Source organism: Miniopterus schreibersii, assembly GCF_964146895.1.
Source record: "Miniopterus schreibersii genome assembly, chromosome: 17".
Classification (NCBI taxonomy): domain Eukaryota; kingdom Metazoa; phylum Chordata; class Mammalia; order Chiroptera; family Miniopteridae; genus Miniopterus; species Miniopterus schreibersii.
The window spans coordinates 42,323,277-42,347,096 of NC_138117.1; the positions used below are offsets into that span (position 1 = coordinate 42,323,277).

At 41.6% G+C, this 23,820-nt stretch overlaps 1 protein-coding gene across 23 annotated transcripts in view; it reads right to left on the bottom strand.

Moving 5' to 3' along the window:
- The window catches only part of PTK2 (protein tyrosine kinase 2), a 168,616-nt gene that overhangs the window by 117,355 nt on the left and 27,441 nt on the right, over positions 1-23,820 (bottom strand). For 10 of the 23 annotated variants that reach the window (XR_013997441.1, XR_013997442.1, XM_081116800.1 and 7 more), the window contains exons 1-2: positions 11,097-11,426; positions 2,998-3,224 (exon numbers count right to left, since the gene is read on the bottom strand). Coding sequence is in view for 21 of the 23 variants with exons in the window: in XM_081116800.1 (XP_080972926.1) it covers positions 2,998-3,224; positions 11,097-11,196 (327 nt within the window). In the remaining 2 variants the exon portion in view is untranslated. Of the gene's footprint in view, positions 1-2,997; positions 3,225-11,096; positions 11,505-16,428; positions 16,522-23,820 lie in introns of those variants that run through there. The other 13 variants (XM_081116810.1, XM_081116811.1, XM_081116793.1 and 10 more) reach the window with 6 other exon arrangements.

Here is a 23,820-nt window from a genome sequence, read left to right on the forward strand (position 1 = left end):
TCCATCCACACTGTTGCAAAAGGTAAGATTTCCTTCTTTTTTATAGCTGAGTAATACTCCATTGTGTAAATGTCCCACAGCTTTTTTATCCACTCATCTACTGATGGGCACCTGGGCTGCTTCCAAATCTTGGCTATTGTAAATAATGTTGCAATGAACACAGGGGTGCATATATTCTTTTTGATTGGTGTTTTGGGAGTTTTCAGATATATTTCCAGAAGTGGATTGCTGGGTCATAAGGTAGTTCCATTTTTAATTTTCTGAGGTAATTCCACACTGTTTTCCATAATGACTGCACCAGTCTGCATTCCCACCAACAGTGCACAGGGGTTCCGTTTTCTCTACACCCTCCACAACTCTTGTTGTTTGTTGATTTGTTGATGGTAATAGCCATTCTGATAGGTGTGAAGAGACATCTCGTGGGGGTTTTTCTGTTTTGTTAATCCTCACCAGAAGATATTTTTTCCATTGATTTTTGAGAGAGAGTGGAAGGGGAGAGACAGAGAGAGAAAAATCTATGTAAAAGGGACACATTGACTGGTTGCCTCCCACATATGCCCCAACTGAGGCCGGGGATGGAGCATGCAACCAAGGTACGTGCCCTTGACTGGAACTGAACCTGTGACCCTTCAGTTAGAGGGCTGACACTCTAACCACCAAGCCAAACTATCCAGGGCTCGTGGTTATAATTTGCATCTCTGATGATTAGTGACATTGAGCATCTTTTCATATGTCTCTTGGCCATCTGTATGTCCTCTTTGGAGAAGTATCTATTCAGGTCCTTTGCCCATTTTTTAATTGGATTGTTTGTTTTTCTGGTGTTGAGTTGTATAAGTTCTTTATAAATTTTGCATATTAACTCCTTCTGGCAAATATGTTCTCCAATTCAGTGGGATGTCTTTTCATTTTGTTGATGGTTTCCTTTGCAGTGTATTAATGCTGCATTTTTGAATGTCACAGCATTAAAGCATTCGATGAGAGTGGTGAGGAACAACAGCCACTTCCAGCACAATGACCCCGTGTATCATGTGGATTTCATGCTAGTCCAGGAAAGGGCTGTGGTCAACTAATGCCAATCAAGAGTTCTCTGCCTCAAGTTGAAAACCATCAACTGATAAGAGTAATCAAAATTTGAACATTTATCAATTACTATGAAATAAAACAACTTTTTTTTTGGACACACAGATTTGCTCAAGTTGATCTTCATAAAACTTTGATAAATATGTTCTCATAAGTTATATATTTGCATCTGTTTAAATTTTACTTCCCAACATGAACATTCTGATGTCTGGTAAGTTTCTAACATTGGCTAAAGGCTGACCTGTGCCCAGTGACCTCTGTCCTCTCCATATATTAATTCTCAAAGGTGCAATAAGTATGAAACTAAAACCATGGCACACTTGTCACAGACTCTTTCCAGAGTGAATTTTCTGATACAATAAATCTTAACTATTTGCCAAGCATCTTGACAAATGCATAACCTTTGACAGCTCCCTTCCTGTACAAATGTTCTGAACTTATTGAAGCTGACACAATGGCTTAAAGAATTTCCTCTTTCATTGTATCTGAAACTTACAAAGACGAAAACATACACAGAGCCGTCCCTGAAACAAACGTTACATCTGCAATCTGCAAGGTTTCTCTCACAATTATTACCAGTTAACGTGAAGGTAGAACATTGGCTGCAGGCCTTTTGACCAAGTGATCATGTTTATAAGGTTAAATATAAAACAGAACTATAGAAAAACTAGAAAAAAACAGGAAACAAAAAAAAAGTTAATAAAAAGAGACTATTATATGTCAATTATAGCACATGAATAGGTATTAACACGTATTTCAATCCTGAATGATTCTCCTTTTAATAATTCATTTGAATAGTCAGTATTACAATATTACAGAGGCATCAGAAAATTATATATAATTCAAATGTAATATTGTAGCCTTAAATCTAAATTCTACCATTCTCTTTATTTTGCTTAAAAGTAGTTAAGACATATAAGTCAGAGTAGCAAATTAATTAGTTTCATTATTATTTAAAAAAAGGAGGGGAGACATATCTATTCATCTTGGTCATTGGACACTTGTCCTCCTTAAAGATGAATATAGACTAAGTAGAGGAGGCAGGAAGGATGAACGGTTCCTTTACCATTTGGTCAAAGTAAACACTTCCTGAAAATTTACATACTGAACTCAGTTTTCTGAAATCACAGCACTACCTCTCACTCCTCAGCTCAGCAAACTTTGTTTAGGATGTGCTCCTTCCTGAATTCTTGATCACTAACTTTCACTCACCGCCCACAGGAAACCCTGCCCAGGCTAACTCCCACATGCAGGGGTTCCTCCTGGGGCTTCCTAGTCACTGGGAATGTCTCAAGAAGCACCTGTTGCACTGCACTGCAGTGAAGGTCATGGGCATCTCCCCAACAGACTGTAAGCTGTATGAGCAAGGACCTCTTCTATCTCTAGAACCTTGTCCAGTGTCTGGTATATAGAAGATAGTCAACAACTTTTAAGAAATATCTATCCTATTTGGGGTCATGCAAATACCTTCGAAATTATACTTTCTAGAAAATAACTTTCCTACTTCACATGTATTAGAGGCTGTTTTAATTGCTTTGTTTCTTTGTACCCATTGAAGAATTAAAAAGAAAACCAGGGGAGAAAAACAAGTAGATGGCATTATATAAGTAACATATGATTGTTATTATTTTCCTAAGAAATTTTACAACAATCTAAACTCTGGTCAGTCACACATTAACAGAATGAGTATTATAAAGAAGAATTTGGGGGGCAGGGGTGGATCCCCAGGTAGAGGGGATCAGTAGGAAGAAAAAAGGGGACATCTATAATACTTTCAACAATAAAGATAAATTTAAAAAGAAAAGAAAAAGTTAACATGTCTGTAATATGGGAATAAGAATTACTTTACCTTTTTTTGTAAGTGCCATTAACATTTAACCTACATAACTGAATTTTTCTCCTAGGAATTACACTTACCCTGACATCAGTAGCATCTCCATGCCTGATAATACTGGCCCAAGTGGTCGGCTCGCTGTTGCTTTCAAAATAATGAAAGACTTTTAGCACGCGCTCCATGGTTCCCGTGGAACGTTCCACACTGGTACCCAGGTGCGTCTTGGTACTCGAATTTGGTGTGTGATTCAAGTTTGGGTCCAGGTAAGCAGCTGCCATTATTTTGCTAGATGCTAGGTACCTATCATATTCTGTAAGAGAAAAAAAAAATTTTTACTGTACAATATTTGAAGTCTACTGATTGAAATGATACACTGATAATTATACTAACAACACTTTTATATCCTCTCCCCATGCTTGAGGAGAATTGGGACCTAGGATCCCCCACCCCCACACTCAGAGTAGGACCTGATTCACGGTAGCATATTTATTATACAAACTCTTAAAATGCCAGGAGTTCTATTTCAACTCTGTCAAAAATCCACTGTTATCTATGAACAATGTAACTTACCCCCTTTTAATCACAGTTTTTAAATTTATGGGAAAATGTCACAGGAAAACCAAGTATGTTAATTTTGCTGCCAACTTTTGAAAACTTTTACATGAGATACAGGTTCCTTGTTCACACAATAACAATTCAGTGAGTAGTCATTTCACAGACTAGGCTTTAGTGATAAACAACTACAGGCAAAACAAGGTGCTCCTACTAAGTTACCTTGCAGTAGAGTGAGACACGTCATAGAAAACCAAAAAACAGAAATAACTGAATTTTTTAAAAGTATGACGGGACTTCCATTTGAGTGTGAGGGAAAACCGTGGGCAAGACTGAAACTCCTACTGGGAAAACCCAGTAAAGCCAGATTAAAACACAACCCAAACAACATCTGGAGTCCCTTTGGAGTCTCAAACATGGTGAGACAACCCGGCAACAGGTGGCAGAGATGGCTGCCTTTTCCCAAAGGGCATTTGCCAATTCTGTGTCTTCAAGGGCCACTGAGTGGACAGGGTCTCACTGGCTGAGATAAGGAGCACAGAGGGGAGGGGGGGGCAGGAAATAAGATATTAATTCAGTTTGGGGTACATCACAAGGCCAAGTGCCAGAATGGAGGCACTTCATGCCTAGAGTGAAGGAGGGTGGGGAGGCAGGGAGCTTCTGGAAGTTTACTGTAGAAAAGGAAGTAAACCTGGGTCCACCCCCATCTGCTCTCAGGCTGGGGGATGAGGGTGGGGGGCACATGAATGACATTTTGATTTGGGCTCTTCGAAGCCTTTGAAGGAAAACTATAACTTCATAGATAAACTGAGTCTTTTTAGTCCTAAAGAGAAGTCAATTTACCTTCAGGAAAAGATTCCCATGGATGCATTCCTCCTCCCTCTCTAGGGGGCACTTTGCAAAATCAAACAGCCTATGGCAAAGCCTCCTACCATGGAGGTAAACTGCAGTATGTAACACAAGAGCACTCTTCCTAAATGCAGACACTGGTCTGGACTGAGTGTAGACCAGGCTCTCCTGAGGGTTATTGCAGTAACGATACTCAGCATTTACCATGCCAGGACTGTCCTACTTAGAAATGAAATCATTTAATCCTCAGAATAACCTTACTTTCCCCACTTCCAGATGTGGGAATGGAGGAGTGACTTGCCCAAGGCCACATGCCTGGTGCACGGGACTCAAGCCGGGCAGTCCACCTGGAGACCACACTCTGGCAACCATGCCCTGCTCTGCGTGGTTTAGTAGATTTCCATCTTGCCTTGAAAACTTGTCACAAGCCACATTATGTAGCTGAGTGGCAGCACTTTCCCATCATCACAGTCATCAACACACTCAACTCTCCTTGGCGAAGAGCCAGTTGCAGTTTATTATCACTCTGCCCACCTTTTCACTCATTCATTCGTTCAAGCCTGTCCTCAGTAGGCAAAGAACGTTTATTGAGCCCACTACTAGGTTAGGCACTGGAACAGAGGTGGGGATATAGACAGTAAATTATATGTGTGCGTGTGTGTGTCTGTGTGTGCACACACATACGCACACATATAAAATCCTACCCTGAAGAGCTGTTGGCCTACTTAGAAACTCATACACACACACTCACATACACACACACACACACACTCTCACACGATTTAATTACAACTGTAATAAGTACTATCAGAAACTGACAACTGTAGTTACAGCTGTAAAGAAAAATACTCAATCATGGACGTCTTACATCACAGCTGCAGTGCATGTTATCAGAGCCAAGGGAAGGACATTTTAGCGCTGGCAAGAGGGGTCGGTAGCGTGAGAGGCAGCCACATGGGCTTCATACTTGGGAACCTTCAATACAGAAACCCTTCTTCTTTGGATCCAGAAAATGTCCTTGCATCATTTCTTTGATGCCTTTCTCCCTTTTATTTCTGTGGCTCTTATTATTTGGATGTTGGACCTTCTGCACTCACCATCGTAATTTCTTTCTTTTCTCCGCCACTCATCTTTCCTTCACATGTTCTGAGAGATTCTTCCATATTACCTCCCAATGCTTCCCCAAACTGAGTTTATTTCTTCTCTGCCACTTTCAATTTTCTTGGTCTCGAATGTACTTTAAAGCATTCTGTTGCCTGGGCCAGCATGACTCAGTGGTTGAGCGTGGACCTATGAACCAAGAGGTCGTGGTTCGATTCCCGGTCAGGGCACATGCCCAGGTTGCGGGTTTGATCCCCAGTAGGGGGCGTGCAGGAGGCAGCCAATCAATGATTCACTCTCATCATTGATGTTTCTATCTCTCCCTCTCCCTTCCTCTCTCTGAAATCAATAAAACATTTCTTAAAAATTCTGCTGGTCTTTCCTCTTCTCCTAGCTCTCTGGAGATCTTAACACTGAGATGTGACTGTTTTGTCTTGTTCTCTTAGCTTCCTGCTGCTCGCTATGTCATCACTGCTGCCTGTAAATCATTTTCTCTGGTCATCTGTTTTGTTCTCATGTTTTAAAGGCAGAAGCTGTCTTTAAGCACAGGAACCCTGGGCATGAGGGATACTTGGCAACCTATGCTGACTAGAGACATGGCCATCAGCTAGAGACCCCACGTGTGAGAACTGCCTTTGCTCTTGACCAGGCTCCTCAGAAAAGAATGTTTCCATCTCCCACTAGGGTTGGGCACAAGCCTCCTTACAGGATTCTGGGAACTAAGGAGAGGGAGGGAGGGAGGGAAGGAGGGAGGGAGGGAGGGAGGACGGACATGCCTCATTTCCCTCAATCCCTAACTATGAGTAACAGAATGTGTTATTCTAGTATTCTAGTATTATGGCTTACCAGAAATTTTCCATAGTAAAGTTTTTAAAATGATATATGCAGACAACCCACAATGGGAAATATAATTATCACAACAGCATTTCAACTGTACAGCTTTGAAGGTTTTCCCTGGTAGGTGCATCCCTCAGAATAGCGAGACTAAATTCTCTCTGCCTTGAGGCATTTATTCACTTTCTGTGGGCAAGACACCCTAGAACGGCAAGACAGCTAAAACCAGCTAAACCACAAAAATAAACGTTTAAAAGAATGAGCCCAACGTGACCTCTGAGACTACAACTGACCAAGGCTGGAAACTATGGCAGAGGCACACGTCTCAGAGGTTTCACAGACAGTACCATCTGAGCAACATCTGACTAAGGAGAAGAATATGTCACTTAATAACATTAAGTGCTGTGCCTGGCTCCCCACACACAACTATAAGACTCTGGTTACTACAGGTTCCTTGTCTGTGAGTGGAAGTAGAAATACCTACCCTGTGAGCTGAGATAATCAATGCAGAGTGCTTAGCAGCACACATGAAACAAAGTTAGTGTTCAAGAGATAATGACATTCGCTGAAGAAAGGCGACCTGAATTCTCCACGCCAAGAAAAGGAGAGTACTAAGTAGGACTGTTCTCTAAATGGAAATCCCTCAGACCCACCAATTTCATCAATGCTTCAGAAGGGAACCCCAGCCCTAAACAGCAGCTTTCCAGTGACACTCACAGATCACCATTCTCACTATTACAGTATCTGATATGTTTAAAATGTGTTATTAAATCCAAAAACCAAGTCCAGTACAAGTGGCCCTTTAGAATTTCCTCCTAAACCTTATCTTATTAAAAAAAATATGGATTTTTTCAAAACTGAAATATGCCACCAATATACCATCCCATCACAAACTTGCATAGAAGTTAAAATAAGAAGAATATTCAACAGTCTGGGATTCTTCTTTTTTTAATATATGTTTTTTAATCCTTGCCCAAGGATATTTTTTCCATTGCTTTTCAGAGAGAGTAAAGGGGGAGGGAGAGGTAGAGACATCGATGTAAGAGACACATCGATTGGTTGCCTCCTGCACGTGCCCCAACCAGGGCTGGGTGGGGGGGATCGAGCCCAGGACCCTTCAGTCCACAGGCCGACATTCTAACCACTGAGCCAAACTGGCTACAGCAACAGTCTGGGATTCTTATCTTCTCATTGAGTCTGTCTACTTTACAAAAACAGTATGATTTTTACAGTAATAAAAATTAATATTTAATATTCTAGCAGTACTTTGTTTCTTTTTAAAAGACCTTGGGAGGTACAACACCCTGGCATCACCCTGGTTATAGGTCCTGGTTTATTCCCCTGGTGTTTTTCATAAGGCACAGTACACACATCTTTCAGTATATTTTCTGGCCAATGTAAATATAAGGAAAATGAATATTTACATCCGCCAAACTCAATATAATTTTAAACAAAAGTATGTGTGAAAAAGTCTTAAGTTAAAATCCAAATAAAATTTGTAGGACCTCAAAATCACCTATAGAGTGTGAAAAGCCGTGTCAGAAACCTGGGGACACTACCCTTGAAAGTGACTGCTCTAGAAGTCCCCCCATAAATACTCAGGCCTGTTAGAGCAGCGCACCAGGAAATTTAGAGGATAAACCATGGAGCGTAAACAGAGCTCTGGTTTGCAACATTTCCACCCTAAACACCAACCACCCACAGAAGCTCCTCACACCTTCCTGGCTGGAAGCCACCTTCATGGCTGAGCGTCCCAAACTTCTTCCCAGTACCACAAGCTTCCCCTTCTTCACCAAAACCCCTCCCTCCTCCAGCCTCTCTAACCTCTTCCTCATCCACTTTCCTCACCTCATAATTCTAGGAAACTACCTTCTTTTTTATTGTAAGTTTTTGTCTGCATTTTTTTTCCTAGCACCTCTTTAATCCTTCCCACTGTTTCAAAAAGATAAAACAAATAATGCAGATACTGCTATGATCAAACAACTTTCCAAGAAGGGCTTTCTGCATTCAGTCCTGGCAACCAAACACAACCTGTGAACAGGACACTGACCTCAACACTTGGAATTAAAATTGTTTTAAGCCTAGGAAACTATGATGTGGTAGAACTCATTATAACAAAGTCTTTTTAAACATGTTAAAATCTAATCTTACATGGGCGGGATCTAAGGAGGCTTCTTCACACCACATTCAACAGTACAGTAAACTTTATTACTGAAGAGACCCCAGAGGCTTTCAAGGACACCTGAAAAGTTTCAGTTCAAAGTATACAAATATAGGTCTGTTCCATTATTTTTAGCTTGTTCTAATAAGAATTTTATACAACCTCCTAAATTGGGACACTGCTGTTTTTTGAGGCTAATGTGACTGATAAAATCAAAGGTGAGGTTTAGAATGCCTAACTGCAAATAGAGATTTGTATATTCTGTGAATTTCAGCCTTTTCATTTTGTATTTATCTAAAAGTAGTGGTTTCTATACATGACAATAACGAATTCAGCTAGTTCCTATACACCCCCACCTTTGCCTTTATCACATAACAACAATTAACCAGAGTAAAGCTAAGCTTTCCTGCCTTCCTGTCCTGGTGCAGAAGTAAACCGAGAAGGCAGAGAGGAAGTGCACCCAGATGCTTGCCTAAGCTCACTGTGGCAACAGCATGCTTAGCCCCTAGAAGGGCACAGAGGACAAGCTCCTTGGTGTTTTTTTTTAATGTTTTTTTATTGATTTTAGAGAGAGAGGATACAGTGATAGAAAAGTCAGTGAGAGAGAAACATCATTGATCAGCTGCCTCCTGCATGCCCCCCACTGGGGATAAGCCCACAACAAGGATGTGCCCTGACCAGGAATCAAACTGTGACCTCCTGGTTTATAGGTCGATGCTCAACCACTGAGCCACGCCAGCTGGGCTCCTTAGTGTTGTCAGAACCTCCTCCTGAATGATCCAAAAGCAAGACAGTTCCTCTGAAACAGCCTGTTCCAGTCCTACAGACTGATTCTAACCTGACGCTGTCCCATCTCTTCCTGTCGTCTATACGCGTGAGCTCCATCTCTTGCCCAGCCCCAACCTCTATCAAAATGGTATTTCAGCTAAAAATGCCTCTACTCATTTGCTCTGCCAGTTAGCAAATATAATTTTAAAAAATAGGTTGCTTTTATCAACTGCTGTGGGATAAGCAAAAATACTACACTCTCTCTTCCAAAGTTCCTATTTCTAAAGTCACTTTGAATTTTTAAAAAACCTAGTAACTGACTATTTCATACTCCAATGCTACTGGATTTGTAGGCCTGGGATCTAGCCAAGACGTGGTAAGTGAGATGACAGCCTCACTGTGAAGGGTCAATGCTGACCGATGCTACCACACAATAGAGGTGGCTCCATGCAAATGCATCCCAGTAGGTCTAGGAAAAGACCAAAATGCTCCACAAGTATAGGACTCTGCCTCTGAGCACTCATTACTGGTCATGCCCAATTATAATAGACAGTCCTGAAGTTCCCAAACCCAATTTTTTTTTTTTTTTTAATATATCTTTATTGATTTCAGAGGGAGGAAAGGAGAGGAAGAGAGAGAGATAGAAACACCAATGATGAGAGTCATTGATTGGCTGCTTCCTGCAGGCCCCCTGCTGGGGATCGAGCCCGCAACCCGGGCATGTGCCCCGACCGAGAATGGAACCCTGATCGCCTGGATCCTAGGTCAAAGCTCAACCGCTGAGCCACGCCCAGCCGGGCCCAAACTCAATTTTTCAAAGTTCCCAAACCTAAAGCCCTTTAAAATTCAAGAGTTTGAATTAATTCGGCAAAATCTTTACTCTGAATATCTAATTATTTAACAAAGGATAGGTGCTTTGTTCAGATAGCATTGTACTGAAACAGTTCTAATATCATGTGTTAGAAATGCCTAAAAGCCTAGAAAAGAACTCACAGATAACTAAAGGGCCACTCAATAAATGAAAAGCAATTTAACGATGCAGCTGTAGTTTGGTGCTGACGCCCATTTCCGGGTGGTACCACCTATAACTCCATAGCTCTTCACCAGCACAGGAGCCTCCTTTAAAAATATTTCCTAAGTGTAGTAACATGATATTTAAATAGTATATTTTAAAATAATAATACTTGTATTAACTTATTCCCTGAGGACTTGTCTCCCAGGTTGAATATTCACTACTACTTTAAGCAAAGCAGCTAAAGGTTGTGGTCTTACTCCTGCATGAATTTTACGGCACTTTTTACTTCTAAACATGCCCCCAAAATATTGCCTTAAATACTATAATAAAAATGACGGATTTTCTATTTACACTTTTATATAAAGACCCTAACAACTGTGAAATGGAAGGTTGTTTACTCACAGTGCTGCTGACTGACCCTTAGTGATAAGTCCACCTTACAGTAACATGGAGTTTCAAGTTCAAGAAATATAGTCTTTACAGGGAGTAAAAGAAACTAATTTTTGAAATAAGAAAATCCATGTTACTCTTTTTTTCCTACAGTCTTATTTAAAATTAGTTTCATTATTCTTTAAAAACTTCCACATCATGAACAGATATGGACGTCTTGATTAAAACACAAAATAAAACATAAAACTTCAAGAGACATAAGACAGAGCATATAAAAAGATAGTTCACACATTTCCAATGCATTTCCACAAAAATTCTTTTACTATTTGAAAAGCTATCTAATTGGTTCCACGCAATAGCTGCAAACCCATGCCATATCGACGTTCATTTTCCCTTCAATTTAATTGTATATCTATTTGAAATAAATTCTGAAAAACTCTTATCTACCACTTTAGTGCAAAGCATGAATGTAGGTAAAATGTAAACCAAGCTGATTTTTAGGTTATTTATACCTTTAGCCCAACACACTGGGAATGGGCCACAGCCGCTCTTCTCCATACAGAAGGCCCCTGCTGGTTTCAGGGCCTCTCGGCCCGCCAGTGCCAACAACATCAACTCAGTGCTACAAAGACCAAGCCCGGAGTCCGAACACTGAGTCCCAGGTCATGGCTCCCACAGGGTGTGCTTCCATCCACGAGAAGACCAAGCTTCCCCTGGGCTCCTTCTCTCAGAGCTTGAAGCACAATTGGGAGGTGCTCCTTCTGTACTGTTTGCAGCAGCTGAAGAATGCCTCTCAGTTACAGAATCTTCTCCTGCTTCCGCAATCTGAAACACAGGCCATCCTGGCCAGATAAAGCCACTGAACAGAATGAAACCAGTCAGTAATGTGACCCCACTTGTCTGTGTTCCTAGATTCATTCAGGGGAGGAGGGAGGGAGGAAAGAGGCCAGCAGCCAGCCCCTTATTAATATGCTAATCTCAGCCTTCAGCTCAGTGCACCCAGCAGCCTTGTTGACAAAACTGACCAGCCCAATACTGAGTGAGCTGCAGATCAAGCCCAACCCAGCCCACATCTGCACAAGCCACCTCAGGCCATTTTTGTTTTTAAAGTCATGCTTTGGGCATTTTCTTTTTTTTGGAATCCTCACAGGAGGATATTTTTTCCATTGCTTTTCAGAGAGAGTGGAAGGGGGAGAGCGGGGGAGAGTGGGGGAGGGGGGAGGGGGAGGGAGGGAGAGGGAGAGAGAGAGAGGCATCAGTGTGAGAGGGATACATCGATGGGTTGCCTTCCACACATGCCCCAACCAGGGCTGGGGATCGAGCCTGCAATCAAGGTACATGCCCTGGGCCAGAATCAAACCCAAGACCCTTCAGTCCACAAGCTGACACTCTAACCACTGAGCCAAACAGGCTAGGGCATGCTTGGGTATTTTCCAGCCTTATTCTGACCTTACAGTTAAAATAATTACCTTGATGAAATAAGAATCAGTTTGAAAACAAAATCCTCATTGACATTAAAAGCAAGGCTATAAAATATATGTCCATAGAAACCCAAATATTTTTGAGGTAAAATATTTTTCCAGATGATACTTTCATAGTAAGTTTTTAACTGTATAAAACTAAATAAAAACACACAAAAACAGGAATTTGAGGTTGCCAACTTGTTTTAGAATTAACTTTGAAGAATATCGAGGGATCCAAACGCATGATCACTTTTCTTAGCTTCAAAATAGAAGAAACACATACTGGAGAAGCAGGACAGAAAACAAGCTGTACTAGCAATGCTGTTAGATGCAAAACTACTTACTCTTGTATTCAGACTGAAAGATAGTCAAGGTAATCTCAGAAACTCAGCTATTTGAACACAGCCCTAGTCAGCAGTAAGATCATAAGTAGGGAGGCTCCGGGAGCCCTTGCCAGCTGAGATCAGGTCTCCAGATATATGGGGTCATTTTGTTAGTAGCCAATCCCACGAACTAACAAAAAATTATGTGCTTTACTTAACTGTGAACATGACTGAGGCTTTATGTATTCACTAATTTCTGAAAACGAGCTGAACAAAGGCTGAGAACAAAAGGCATATCTGTGTCCAGTGATGCCTGGACAGTTTGTTTCATTTTAACACGCTGCTCTTGATGATGGCATTGTCTCCAGGCTTCACATCCAGGCTCCTAACAGCAGCGAGGCTCAAGTGACCTTGCATGTGCCCCAGTGAAAACATATCAGTCACCAATGTGAACTCTGACCCCAGGCAACAATGGGAAGAAAAAGGGCTCCAAAAAAACACAGGCAAGCAAGCTAGAAAAAAACCAGAAAAACAGCAGACAGATCAATTCCAATACATGAAACTACCCCCATCTTCCACCACTTCAAGGAAAGCCAGGACATAAAGGCCTACTGCCACCATGGAAAGCACCTAAGCAAGTCTGATGTCTGACTCAGACCCCTGAGAACAGCTGAGAGCTGAATCTGAACCATCAACTAAGAGACTGTATAAACAACCCCAGCAAACTGTAAGTTGCTCTTAGAACATAGGACTCAAAAGATAAAAATAAAAGCTACCTGTGCTAGTTCCCTTGATATACTACACACTAAATGCTAATGACATCTCATTTTCACATCTCAGCAAGAGCAGGCCTAGCACATCTGTTAAAGATGTGTGAAGACAGGGTCACACAATCAGGAAGAGGCCACTGAGCCCACCCGTTATATAAGAAGCCGGGGATCTTCACACACACCCCTCAAGAAGGACATGAGCCAGACTGAATCGCTGACTCAGCACCACCTGGGCAAAAGAGAGGGGTTTGGCACAAACAAGCAGTGGTGGCAGAGGCTGGGGTGAAGGTAGGGCAGTGGAAGAGGGGACAAGAACAGAGGTGGAGGTTTTTAGGATGTAGGAAGTGAGTGTGGAGAGTGAGGGAGAGGAGAAACCAGTTGAAGTAACCAGTGAATGGCAGATCTCTCCCACTTGACCAAACTTTGGTGATATCCAAGTATCACTTCCAAATGTACAAGGCCCTGAGGGTCTAGAAAGACAACAAGATAAGGAAGCACAAATTCATCCAGACCATGAAGCACACCCCGTGGAAGCAACAGCTATGGAAACATTAAGAACCAATCAAGTCACTGAGAAGAAAAAGCAGAGGGTAAGAGAGTACAGAAAGCAGGTGCCACCACCCATAGTACAGAGCAGCTCACCAGTCCTGTGCCAGTACTTTTATATATAAGACCATCCCCATCATTGAGAAGAAACTGAAGTTCAGAAAGGTCGAGAACTTGCCCAAGGGCAAAGAGCTGAACAATCCCCAAAGCACCTGGCAGCTTGGTGGTATTATCACTCCCATTTTCTTCTTGCTAAATATTAAGAGCTTATGCTTTTAAATTCCCCAGCCAGCGACATCTTGAAACAATTGAAATAGCCTACAGTTAACAGCAACATAAGCGAAAAAAGTAAGCAGTCCCTTCATGCTCTCTGATTTATGAATTGTATACACTAATTTATAAAGGCTATCATTCATTAAAAGTTCTATAATTTTAAAAACAAACTCTTTATAGTATCAGTATAGTTAAAACCAACTATGGTAAGTCTTACTTAACAAGTAAGTCTTAATTAAAAGACTTTTCTTTACAATAAAGATATTACAATTCGCTCAGACCCAAACCTCATTCATCCTGATGTCTCTGTCCCCTGGCACAAAGTATCCATCAGGAAAATCCTTGAACAGCACGGGGCTAGGGGTGCCAATCTCCCAGAGTCGAAAATCCACACATAACTGACTCCCCCAAAACTTAAGTGCAGTCCTGCCCTGGTATCCACAGGGATTGGTTCCAGGACCCCCCACAGATACCAACATCATCTGTGGGTGCTCAAGTCCCTTATGTAGAATGGTGTAGAACGGGGAGTGTAGTTGGCCCTCCCATCCATGGTTGGTCCAGTCCTCAGATGTGAAACCCAGGGATACAGAAGGCCAACTGTATATTTATTTTTATTATTTTTTAATATTTTTATTTTTTAAATGTTTTTATTGATTTTAGAGAGAAAGGAAGGGAGGGGGAGAGAGAGGTAGAAACATCGATGAGAGAGAAACATCAACATAGATCGGCTGCCTCCTGCACACCCCCTGCTGGGGACTGAGCCCGAAACCTGGGCATGTGCCCTGACATGAATCGAACCGGTAATCTCCTGGTGCCTGGGTTGATGCTTAACCACTGAGCCACACTAACTGGGCCCAACTGAATACTGTGTTCACTGAAAAATATCCCTGTGTAAGCGGACCTGCTCGGTGCAAACTCGGGCGATTCTGTCCACATCTGCTCCCACTGACCCAAGTGCTGCCATCTTCCACCTGGTTGACAGCTCCAGGCCTCCTCCTAGTCTCTCAGATTCCTTCTCCCACCCTACACCCCACTCTTAACTAGCAGTTGAACTGACCCTTCAAAACATCAATCACACCATTTCAGTCCTCTGCTGAAACTCCCCAACAACTCCCCAGGTCCCCAGAACTAGCACCTACACACTCAGCATGCTCTGCACAGCCTTCCTGACTGTTTACACCCTACGTTCGGGAATCATCACGACAGACACGAGCCCACCTCAGGGCCTTTGCATGGCCTGTCCCCACAGGTAGGATACTCTCACCCCAGACACTCCCTAGGCTCACCTTTCCTCTGCCAAACCTGTGCTCAGCGTCACCTCCACAAGGCCTGTACTGACACCCTCATCTAAAATGGCACACCCAACCCTTAACCTGTCCCACCTTCCCCATGGCACTCACACCTAGAACACCACTGGACTTGTTTATAAACCACACCTATTGCCTGGCTGCCCCCACCACAATGCCCCCTGCACTATGGGAAGGAATTTTGTCTATTATCTCCAGGGTCTTACCACTAAAATGATTAGTAAGACGTGCAGTCCACCTTCCACATACCCTTCCATCACCCAGCACTGGTGAGGACATGGCAGAGGCAGTTGCTAGTTTATTTTCAAAGCCAGGGCTGCACAGAAGGTACGCAGGCATTCTAGGTGTCAGCACTCAACACTGACGGCATGGCCTCCTAGATCCAGCACAGGTGCTTGATAAATACTAAATGAATGAATATTTACTGTCCTGAACGTCAGTTTGTCCATCTGTAAAACAATGACGATGACGATGCCTATCACTTACTAAACAGTGACTACCTGTCAGTCACAAAGTAGCATAATAGCCACACTAACAACAATGCAAATACAATGACAAGGATGATATAATAATGACACCCAGTTCATGTTTACTACATGCCAAGCCCTGCTCTAAGTACTTCCAAAATATTTACTCATTTAGTTATTAACAACCAACCTCATGAGGTATTACCCCTTATTTACAGATGAAGAAACTGGAGCACAGAGAGCTAACAACTTGTTCAAGGTCACAGAACTTCTAAGTAGCAAAACTGGGACTCCAAATAGGGTATCAAGGCTCCACAGTCTATGTTCCTCGCCTACTTTCTCAATTAGCACTTCCAGCAACCAATGAGGTACATGATGCTATAATTGACACATGGCATGTGAACAAAACGAGGAACACAGTAATGAAGTACGTACAACAACTAACTGGTCAGTGGCAGAGCCGGGACAGGCTTCAGCACTTGGACATCAGCCAGACCATACACTTAAACCACCACCTATAAGTCGCCTACCTCCACATGCTGCCAGGTCTCCTGAGAGAGTCAAGAAGAAGGCCCCACTCGGCCTTCAGGGAGTGACTGAACCATGAAGGACCAAGGAAGGAAGAGGAAAAACGTGCCACAGAAAGAACATGAGACAGGTGAGCTGCTCTCACTCCACGCAACACCCATACTCACCAAACCTTGCACTCGGGTAAGTCCTCAGGTGTCAGCAATCCTGCCCCAGCACAAACTCAGACAAAGCCATCACAGTACCTGCTGGACGTGCAGCTGGTGGAAGAGAAGTGCATCAAAACCACTGGGAAATAACCACAGCCACTGAGCTAAGCAACAATGAGGTACATGAAACCAAAGGGAAAATGCACCACCAAAAGGGCGGAAAATTCTGAACTTGTTCTTAATCTAAACAATACTGAATCAGAGCAGCAATGTCCAACTGTTGAACCACAAGAATTTTTAAAACATGCAGTACCTGACTATTCAGACACTGACCTCTTTTCCCTTAGTCTGTCAAATAAAAAAATGACAACAGCCAACACAACAACAGTTGTCTGGTACAAATGAATCAAAATTATACTTTTTTTGTCAGATCAGCAAAAAAATATATAGTTTTGGTGTGCCACAGAATTTTTGTAATTAGTGTATGTGTGCCATGAGATGAAAACGGTTGAGAATCTCTGGACTATAGCACTTTCACAGATGCTAATTCATGATTATTTCTTATTGTTTCGCCATATAGGAGATCAAAGCTAAATTCCATCTTTAGAAACTGTTGGAAGGTTACTTGTCATCAAGTTTAAAATAAAAAAGCAACAACAAAAAAACAGTCCTTGAAATCTGTAAGATGCCACTTAAATTTTTCAAATATACTGGTAGAGGCATGATAACAAAGTACAGGCCAAGAAATGCCACAAAAATTTCAACCTAACTATGTGTGTTATAAAATACAGGGGGCTTTGGTTTATATTGATCAAAATAACACAAACATCAAAAGGCAGTCAAGTAGTTATTGTAATGTTGTTACTGTTCAAATCAACTCTGAAAGTTTATTTTATTAAACATGCATGTACACATCCAACTTAGCATTTCATCAATGTTCTTTTTTTTTACCTTATAAATACAATTGATCCATGGTGTGATCACTCACCTTATTTAACAAATAGCAGCAGTATCAAAGGACTGCATCTCCACATTAGATACGGAGCAGAGAAACCCCTGGGTTGTCTGTTAGAAATAGACTGTGATCGGCCAGCTAACACAGAAAGGCATGCTGGTGTCAGGAGGACCCCTGGTGGTAAACATAAATCCCTTCTAGAATCTACATTTCTCAGCTATGAAGAGTGAAAAACCAACACTACATTTTAAACTATTCCTTGTGGTTTAAAAAGCAAACTGTTTCAATCTGACTCTGTACTCTGTTTTCAAGAAATGGCAGTAGCATCTGGTGTAGATCCATTTCTAGCTCTAGTGATATATTCTGAATAGGAAACATAAATAACTTCTCTTTCCAAACATGGCTACATAGGGTCTGATTTTCTTTGTCAACTGCTCTCCCCTACACTTTTGGTTTTTTCACATTGGTAATGTAATGATAGTTATTACTCCAACTTAGCAAGAAACTTATGCAGTCACTTTTCCAATTCTACCCAAACTTTTTATCACATTAAAACCAACCTCATACTTAATCGAATGATTACTATTTAAAAAACAAAACAGGCCCAGCCAGGCGTGGCTCAGTGATTGAGCATTGACCTAGGATCCAAGAGATAGCGGTTCGATTCCCGGTCAGGGCACATGCCCGGGTTGCAGTCTAGATCACCAGTTAGGGGCGTGCAGGAGGCAGCCGATCAATGACTCTCATCATTGATGTTTCTAGCTCTCTCTCTCATTCTTCCTTTCTCTCTCTGAAATCAATAAAGCTATATTAAAAATAAATTAATCAATTAAAATAAAAAATAAAAAACAAAACAGCCTGGCAGAGCCCTAGCTGGTTAGACTCAGTGGTAGAGCATCGGCCCTTGGACTGAAGAGTCTCGGGTTTGATTCTGGTCAAGGGCACGTACCTTGGTTGCAGGCTCGATGCCCAGCCCCGGTCAGGGCGGGTGCAGGAGGCAACCATTCGATGTTTCTCTCTCACATCGATGTTTCCCCCCCAGCTCCACTCTCTGAAAAGCAATGGAAAATAATCCTCTGGTGAAGATTTAAAAAACAAAACAAAACAAAACACAGCTGGGCCGGCGTGGCACAGTAGTTGAGTGTCGACCCATAAACCATGAGATCATGGTAATGCCCAGGTTGCGGGCTCGATCACCAGTCGGGGGAGTGCAGGAAGCAGCCAATCAATGACTCCCTCTCATCACTGATGTTTCTCTCTCTCCCCCCTTCCCTCTCTCTGAAATCAATAAAAATGTATTTTTTTAAAAAAAAGTTTATTAGAAAACAAAACAGAAAATAACAAGTGTTGGCAAGGATGTGGAAAAATTATAACCCTGTGCACTGTTGGTGGGAAAGCAAAATGGTATAGCCACTATGAAAAACAGTATGGCGTTTCCTCAAAAAAACCAAAATAGAATTACCATGTGATACAGCAATTCCACTTCTGGGTAGACAACCAAAAGGATAGAAAGCAGAGTCATGAGGAGGTATGTGCACACCCATGTTCACAGCAGCATGATTCTCAATAGTCGAGAGGAGAAAGCAAATGAAGTGTCTATTGATGACAGGATGTATAAACACAATGTGGTCCATTCATACAGTGGAATATTATTCAGCCTTTGAAAGGAAGGAAATTCTGGCATATGCTACAACATGGGTGAACCTTAAGGACATTAAGTTAAGTGAAATAAGCCAGTCACAAAAGTATAAATACTGTAGGAGGAAGCTAAAGTACTCAAATTCATGGAGTCAGAAGGAGGTGACTATCCGGGCCTGTGGAAAGGGGTGGAGGAGTTTTTTAATGCATACAGGGTTTCAGATTTGCAAGATAAAAAGTTCTGGAGGTTTGTTTCACAACAATGTGAATGTATTTAAACACTACTGAACTGTCCACTTAAAAATGGTTATGATAGTAAATTTTATGCTTTTTATCAGAATAAAAGCTTTAAAATGTTAAAACCACTTTAAAAGAATGAACCTCGTTTACATTTTACAACAAACCTGCAAATATGATATAATTATGTCCATTTTTGTAGTTGAGGAAAAAAGCTGTGAAATGTTAGGAAAGTGTCCAAAGTGTAAGAGTGCAAGAGGCAGGAGAAGAGAAAGCCAGTAACTAGTCCTTGACTAACCAGTCCAACACTGCATAAGAGGATTTAGTGGCTTTTCAAAAAAAGTTAATTCCATAACAAACTCTTATATAATTACTAATATCACCATCTTTAAGAGAGAGGGACACTGAAGCTTAGAGAGGCAAAGGACTGGGACATGACCACATTCTGCGCAAGTCAAAGCCACAGGTGACTCCAAGCCCACATCCTGTCACCTTTTCCGCCACCATAAACCTGAAAGCCCAGTGTTGTCTACCACGTTTACTGCAAGTACTGTATTCCCTGAATCCCCACTTGGCTACCTACTACCTATGTGATCATGGGCACTTTTTTTAACCTTCACTTGGTTTTCGTATCAGGTAAACAAAGTTAAAAGCAGCATTTATCTTCACAGTTGCTATGAGAATTAAAGACTGTAGATATAGGGCTTTGGGAGTACCCAGTACATAGTAAGGGCTCCATGTCATTATCAGTGCATCACCCTGCACCGCTGTGCTGTGCTGTGCAATGAACTGAGCATTAGGATTCCAAAATACCTGGGACAGAGTTCAGAGCCCAGGAGGAAACAAGCATGTGAGTCACAGCACCCACAGTTCCAGCTTCTGGTAGGTCTAAGAAACCTGCAACAAACCCTTTAAGGTGTAAGGTAGTTTAAGGCCTAACTTATTCACAGGTTTATTTGTAATACTGAAAAACTGGGAACTGCCTACATGTTCAACAGGAGGGAATGAGTGAATAAAGTTTGGAACATCAAAAGGAGTAACTATATAATTAAAACTAACTATGCATTAAAAAATGTGTTTGATGAAAAATATTCAATGACACTGGAAAATACTCATTCATGAAAAAAAGGAACATAGAATATTAAAAATGGAAGGCAACTCCCAGTCTTAAAATGCACAAATTTTCATGGTATATATTTTAAATAATAAAAAAGGGTATAGAAGGTTATGTGGACTATTATGTAGGAAAACATGTACATATGCACCTCCTCGAATATATGCAGAATGCCTCTAGGTCAGATAAGCCATCTGGAGAGAGAATTTGGTAGAAAGAATAGGTTTAAAGAGGGGAGGTTTATAATCCATTGTGTACTCATAATTTTGTGCCATGTATGGTTTCTGTTCAAAGTAATAAATGAACATAAAAGGTAACTATTATTAAAGACATGATATCTAGTACAGTCCCCAGTATTTTCCAAGTAAACAGTACTTTCTAAGGAACACATGGGTCAAGTAACACATCAAAAGAGAAATGTAAAAAATGTTTAGAACAGAATGATAATAAAAATAGAACATCAAAATATCTAGTATGAAGCTAAGAGTACTTAGAGGGGAATTTATAACTTTAGGTGCTTACATTTAAAAGTTAAAAACATGATAGTTTTACCTAAGAAATAAGTAAAACATGAGCAAATTAATCTCAAAGTCAGTAGAAGTAAAGACTGAATTAAGGAACAGTGCTGTACATGAGTGCATGGGGCAAAAGAAAAATGTGTAATACTGCCTCTCCATTTAAATTTTGGTATTGTGTTTATTGTGGATTTTTTACATTAATTTTTTTTTAAAAAAAACACTGCATTAAACTATTACTTATCTTGATAATGGAGTTTTTGGAGCCCCTGACAAATGCCTCACCAGAGTCCTGACCCTGCCCATACTTGTCTTTTCCCACATCCCACTCTCTCCCTCTGGAGGTCCTCATCACCTCAACCCCAAAGCACCCCACACCCAGGGCACGTCACGGGGAGTTTTGAAACTAGAAACATTTTTACCCAAGGCATGTAAAATACAACCACTCAATTTTAAAAGTTCCCTTCACAGAACAATAAAAATATTTAATGCTTCTTTTTCAAGGACCAGAACCACAGTCACTAAACTGTCAAATCATTATCCATTTTACTTGAAACAGTTGCAATGCATTTTTGTATACTAGACCAGCAAACTCCTAAATTTATAAATGCCTGAACTTTAATAAAGGAGGCAAATCCTAAAATAATAGCCTCTACCTTATCCACCTGGTTGGGTTGACCAGCACCTTGGAATAACTGAGGACCCAGACAATGGAGAAGGGTGATGATGGCTGCCATCCTCAGACCTATGTCACTCAGATTCGATCTCTGTTTCACTACTTTCTTCCAACTTCAAACCATCACGCAGTGGGGCCTGCATTCTGGTCACACTCTCAACACTGCTCTGAACTCCACAAAAATGCCCTCCAAGCTGCTAAACCAAAGGTTAAACCTCATCCTCATCTTTACTTTCAGCTACAGTTGGCAGAGTCAATCACACCCACCTCCCTGAAACACCTCTCCCTTCTCTCCAAAGAGGCCAGCGCCTCTGGCTTTCCTCGCACCTACCTGTCTGTGCCTACGCTGCTCACTCTTCTCCTGACCACTTGATGACAGAGTGACTCAGGCTCAGGCCATCATTCTTCTCTAAGCTCACTCCTGCAGTGATCAGAGTGTCACTTGGCTTTCATTTCCACTTCCAGCTCAGACTTCTCTTCCAAGCTCCAAATTCCCACTTCCAACTGCCTCGGATCCTTACTAGACATCTCAAACTTTAAAATGCCTAAAAGTAAACTCATCTGCCCCTCTACACCACATGCCACCCACAGCCCTCCATCTCTCTATATGCCCAGGCCTAACCCTTACAGCCTTACAGTCAACTCTTCTCCTCTCTTTTCCTCACACCCCTCATCCAATTTGTCAGCAAATCCCATTGGTTCTACCGTCAAAATATATCCAGGATCCAACAATTTCCACCCCTCTAGAATAACCACCCCAGTCGGAGTCACCACAGCTGCTCACCTGGTTGGTTATGTGTAGGCCTCATCCACTGCACATTACATTAAGAAGAAAAATTCTGTGTAACCTCTGTTAATATCACCTCTCCATCAAACTGTTTTGTGCTCTACCAAAATGAACTATTTTTAAAAACTAAAGTTGCTATTATTATAAATTATACCTGATATTCTCCCTCTTGCTTGGATCTACTAAGAGAACTTATTTTGTGGTAAGCATTGAACAGTCCTTTGTTCAACATTTAATGAAAACTACCTGTGGCTTAAGCAGAAAAGATGCAGAGATGAAATAAAATCTTTGCTCTCAAAGACTCTCAGAAACAGGCTTACCCCAAATACACAAAATGCACTATTGTACAAAGAAACACATACTATGGACTGGGAGGGGGAGTTAAACAAGGGAAGCAAATAGTTGGGCTGTGACCTTCCTCCACTCCGTAACACAATCACACCTAGCACAGCACATACACAGAGCAGGCTTCTCCTGCAGCCAATAAAGAGCAGGGGGAATTGGAAAAACAGGAGCCACACTTCCAGGCCTTGCTAGGAAATTGAAACTGCATGACATAATTTCCTTTCCCTAATACCTAATCTCTGTAGAAATAGAAGTGGGTTTGGGGGAGAAAGGAGAACAAAGGAGGAAAGTGAACGGACCCTCAGAAGGAAATGAAAAAACAATCCAGGGCCCTGCCCCTCGGACGTCTAAGACAAAGACACTGCCGTGGCAGTGGGTTCAATTCCCAGTCAAGGGCACATACTTCGGTTGTGGGTTCGATGCCGGCCCCAGTTGGGGAGCGTGCGGGAGGCAACCAATAGATGTGTCTCTGTCTCCTTCTCCTCCCTCCCTCCCACTCTCTCTAAAATCATTGGAAATAATATCCTTGGGTGAGGATTAAAAAAAAAAAGACACTGCCAAAGTCAAGTTCAACATAAATGATACATTATCGTGAATTCTGAGTCCATGAAGTCCAAGTTCATAAGGCTTTTACCACAGCAACATATTTGTAAAACAAAATGCTTACCCATGCCAACACCCCCCGAGAGATTTACGAATCTTCTATCAACTACCTGTCCTCAATTTACCACTAACCTACCTTCAGAAAGAGCAGTCTGAAATCAGACAAATTAGGACAGAATCTTAATTCTACAACTTCCCACCTGTGAGCATAGAACAAGTTCCAAACTAACAAATTACAAATAATCCCATCTCTCTGGAGCTCAGTTTTCCTCTTGTTAAAATGGGAAAGACATCAATGGATAATTGTTGCTAACACGTATGAGTGCTGAGCACGTTACATGTGTCACAGCATCTTCACCACCAACAGGCAGGGAGGTCCCAGAATAACACTGTCTATCTGAGGGGAAAGCTGGGTTTGGGTAATCAGCAAAGGGTTCATAAGTGAAGCCCACATCTGCACCCCAGACCCATGAGAATGGGATATTAGTAAAGAGCACACATGCTGAATACACCCGGAGCGTGAATCCAAGTTTCACGGTT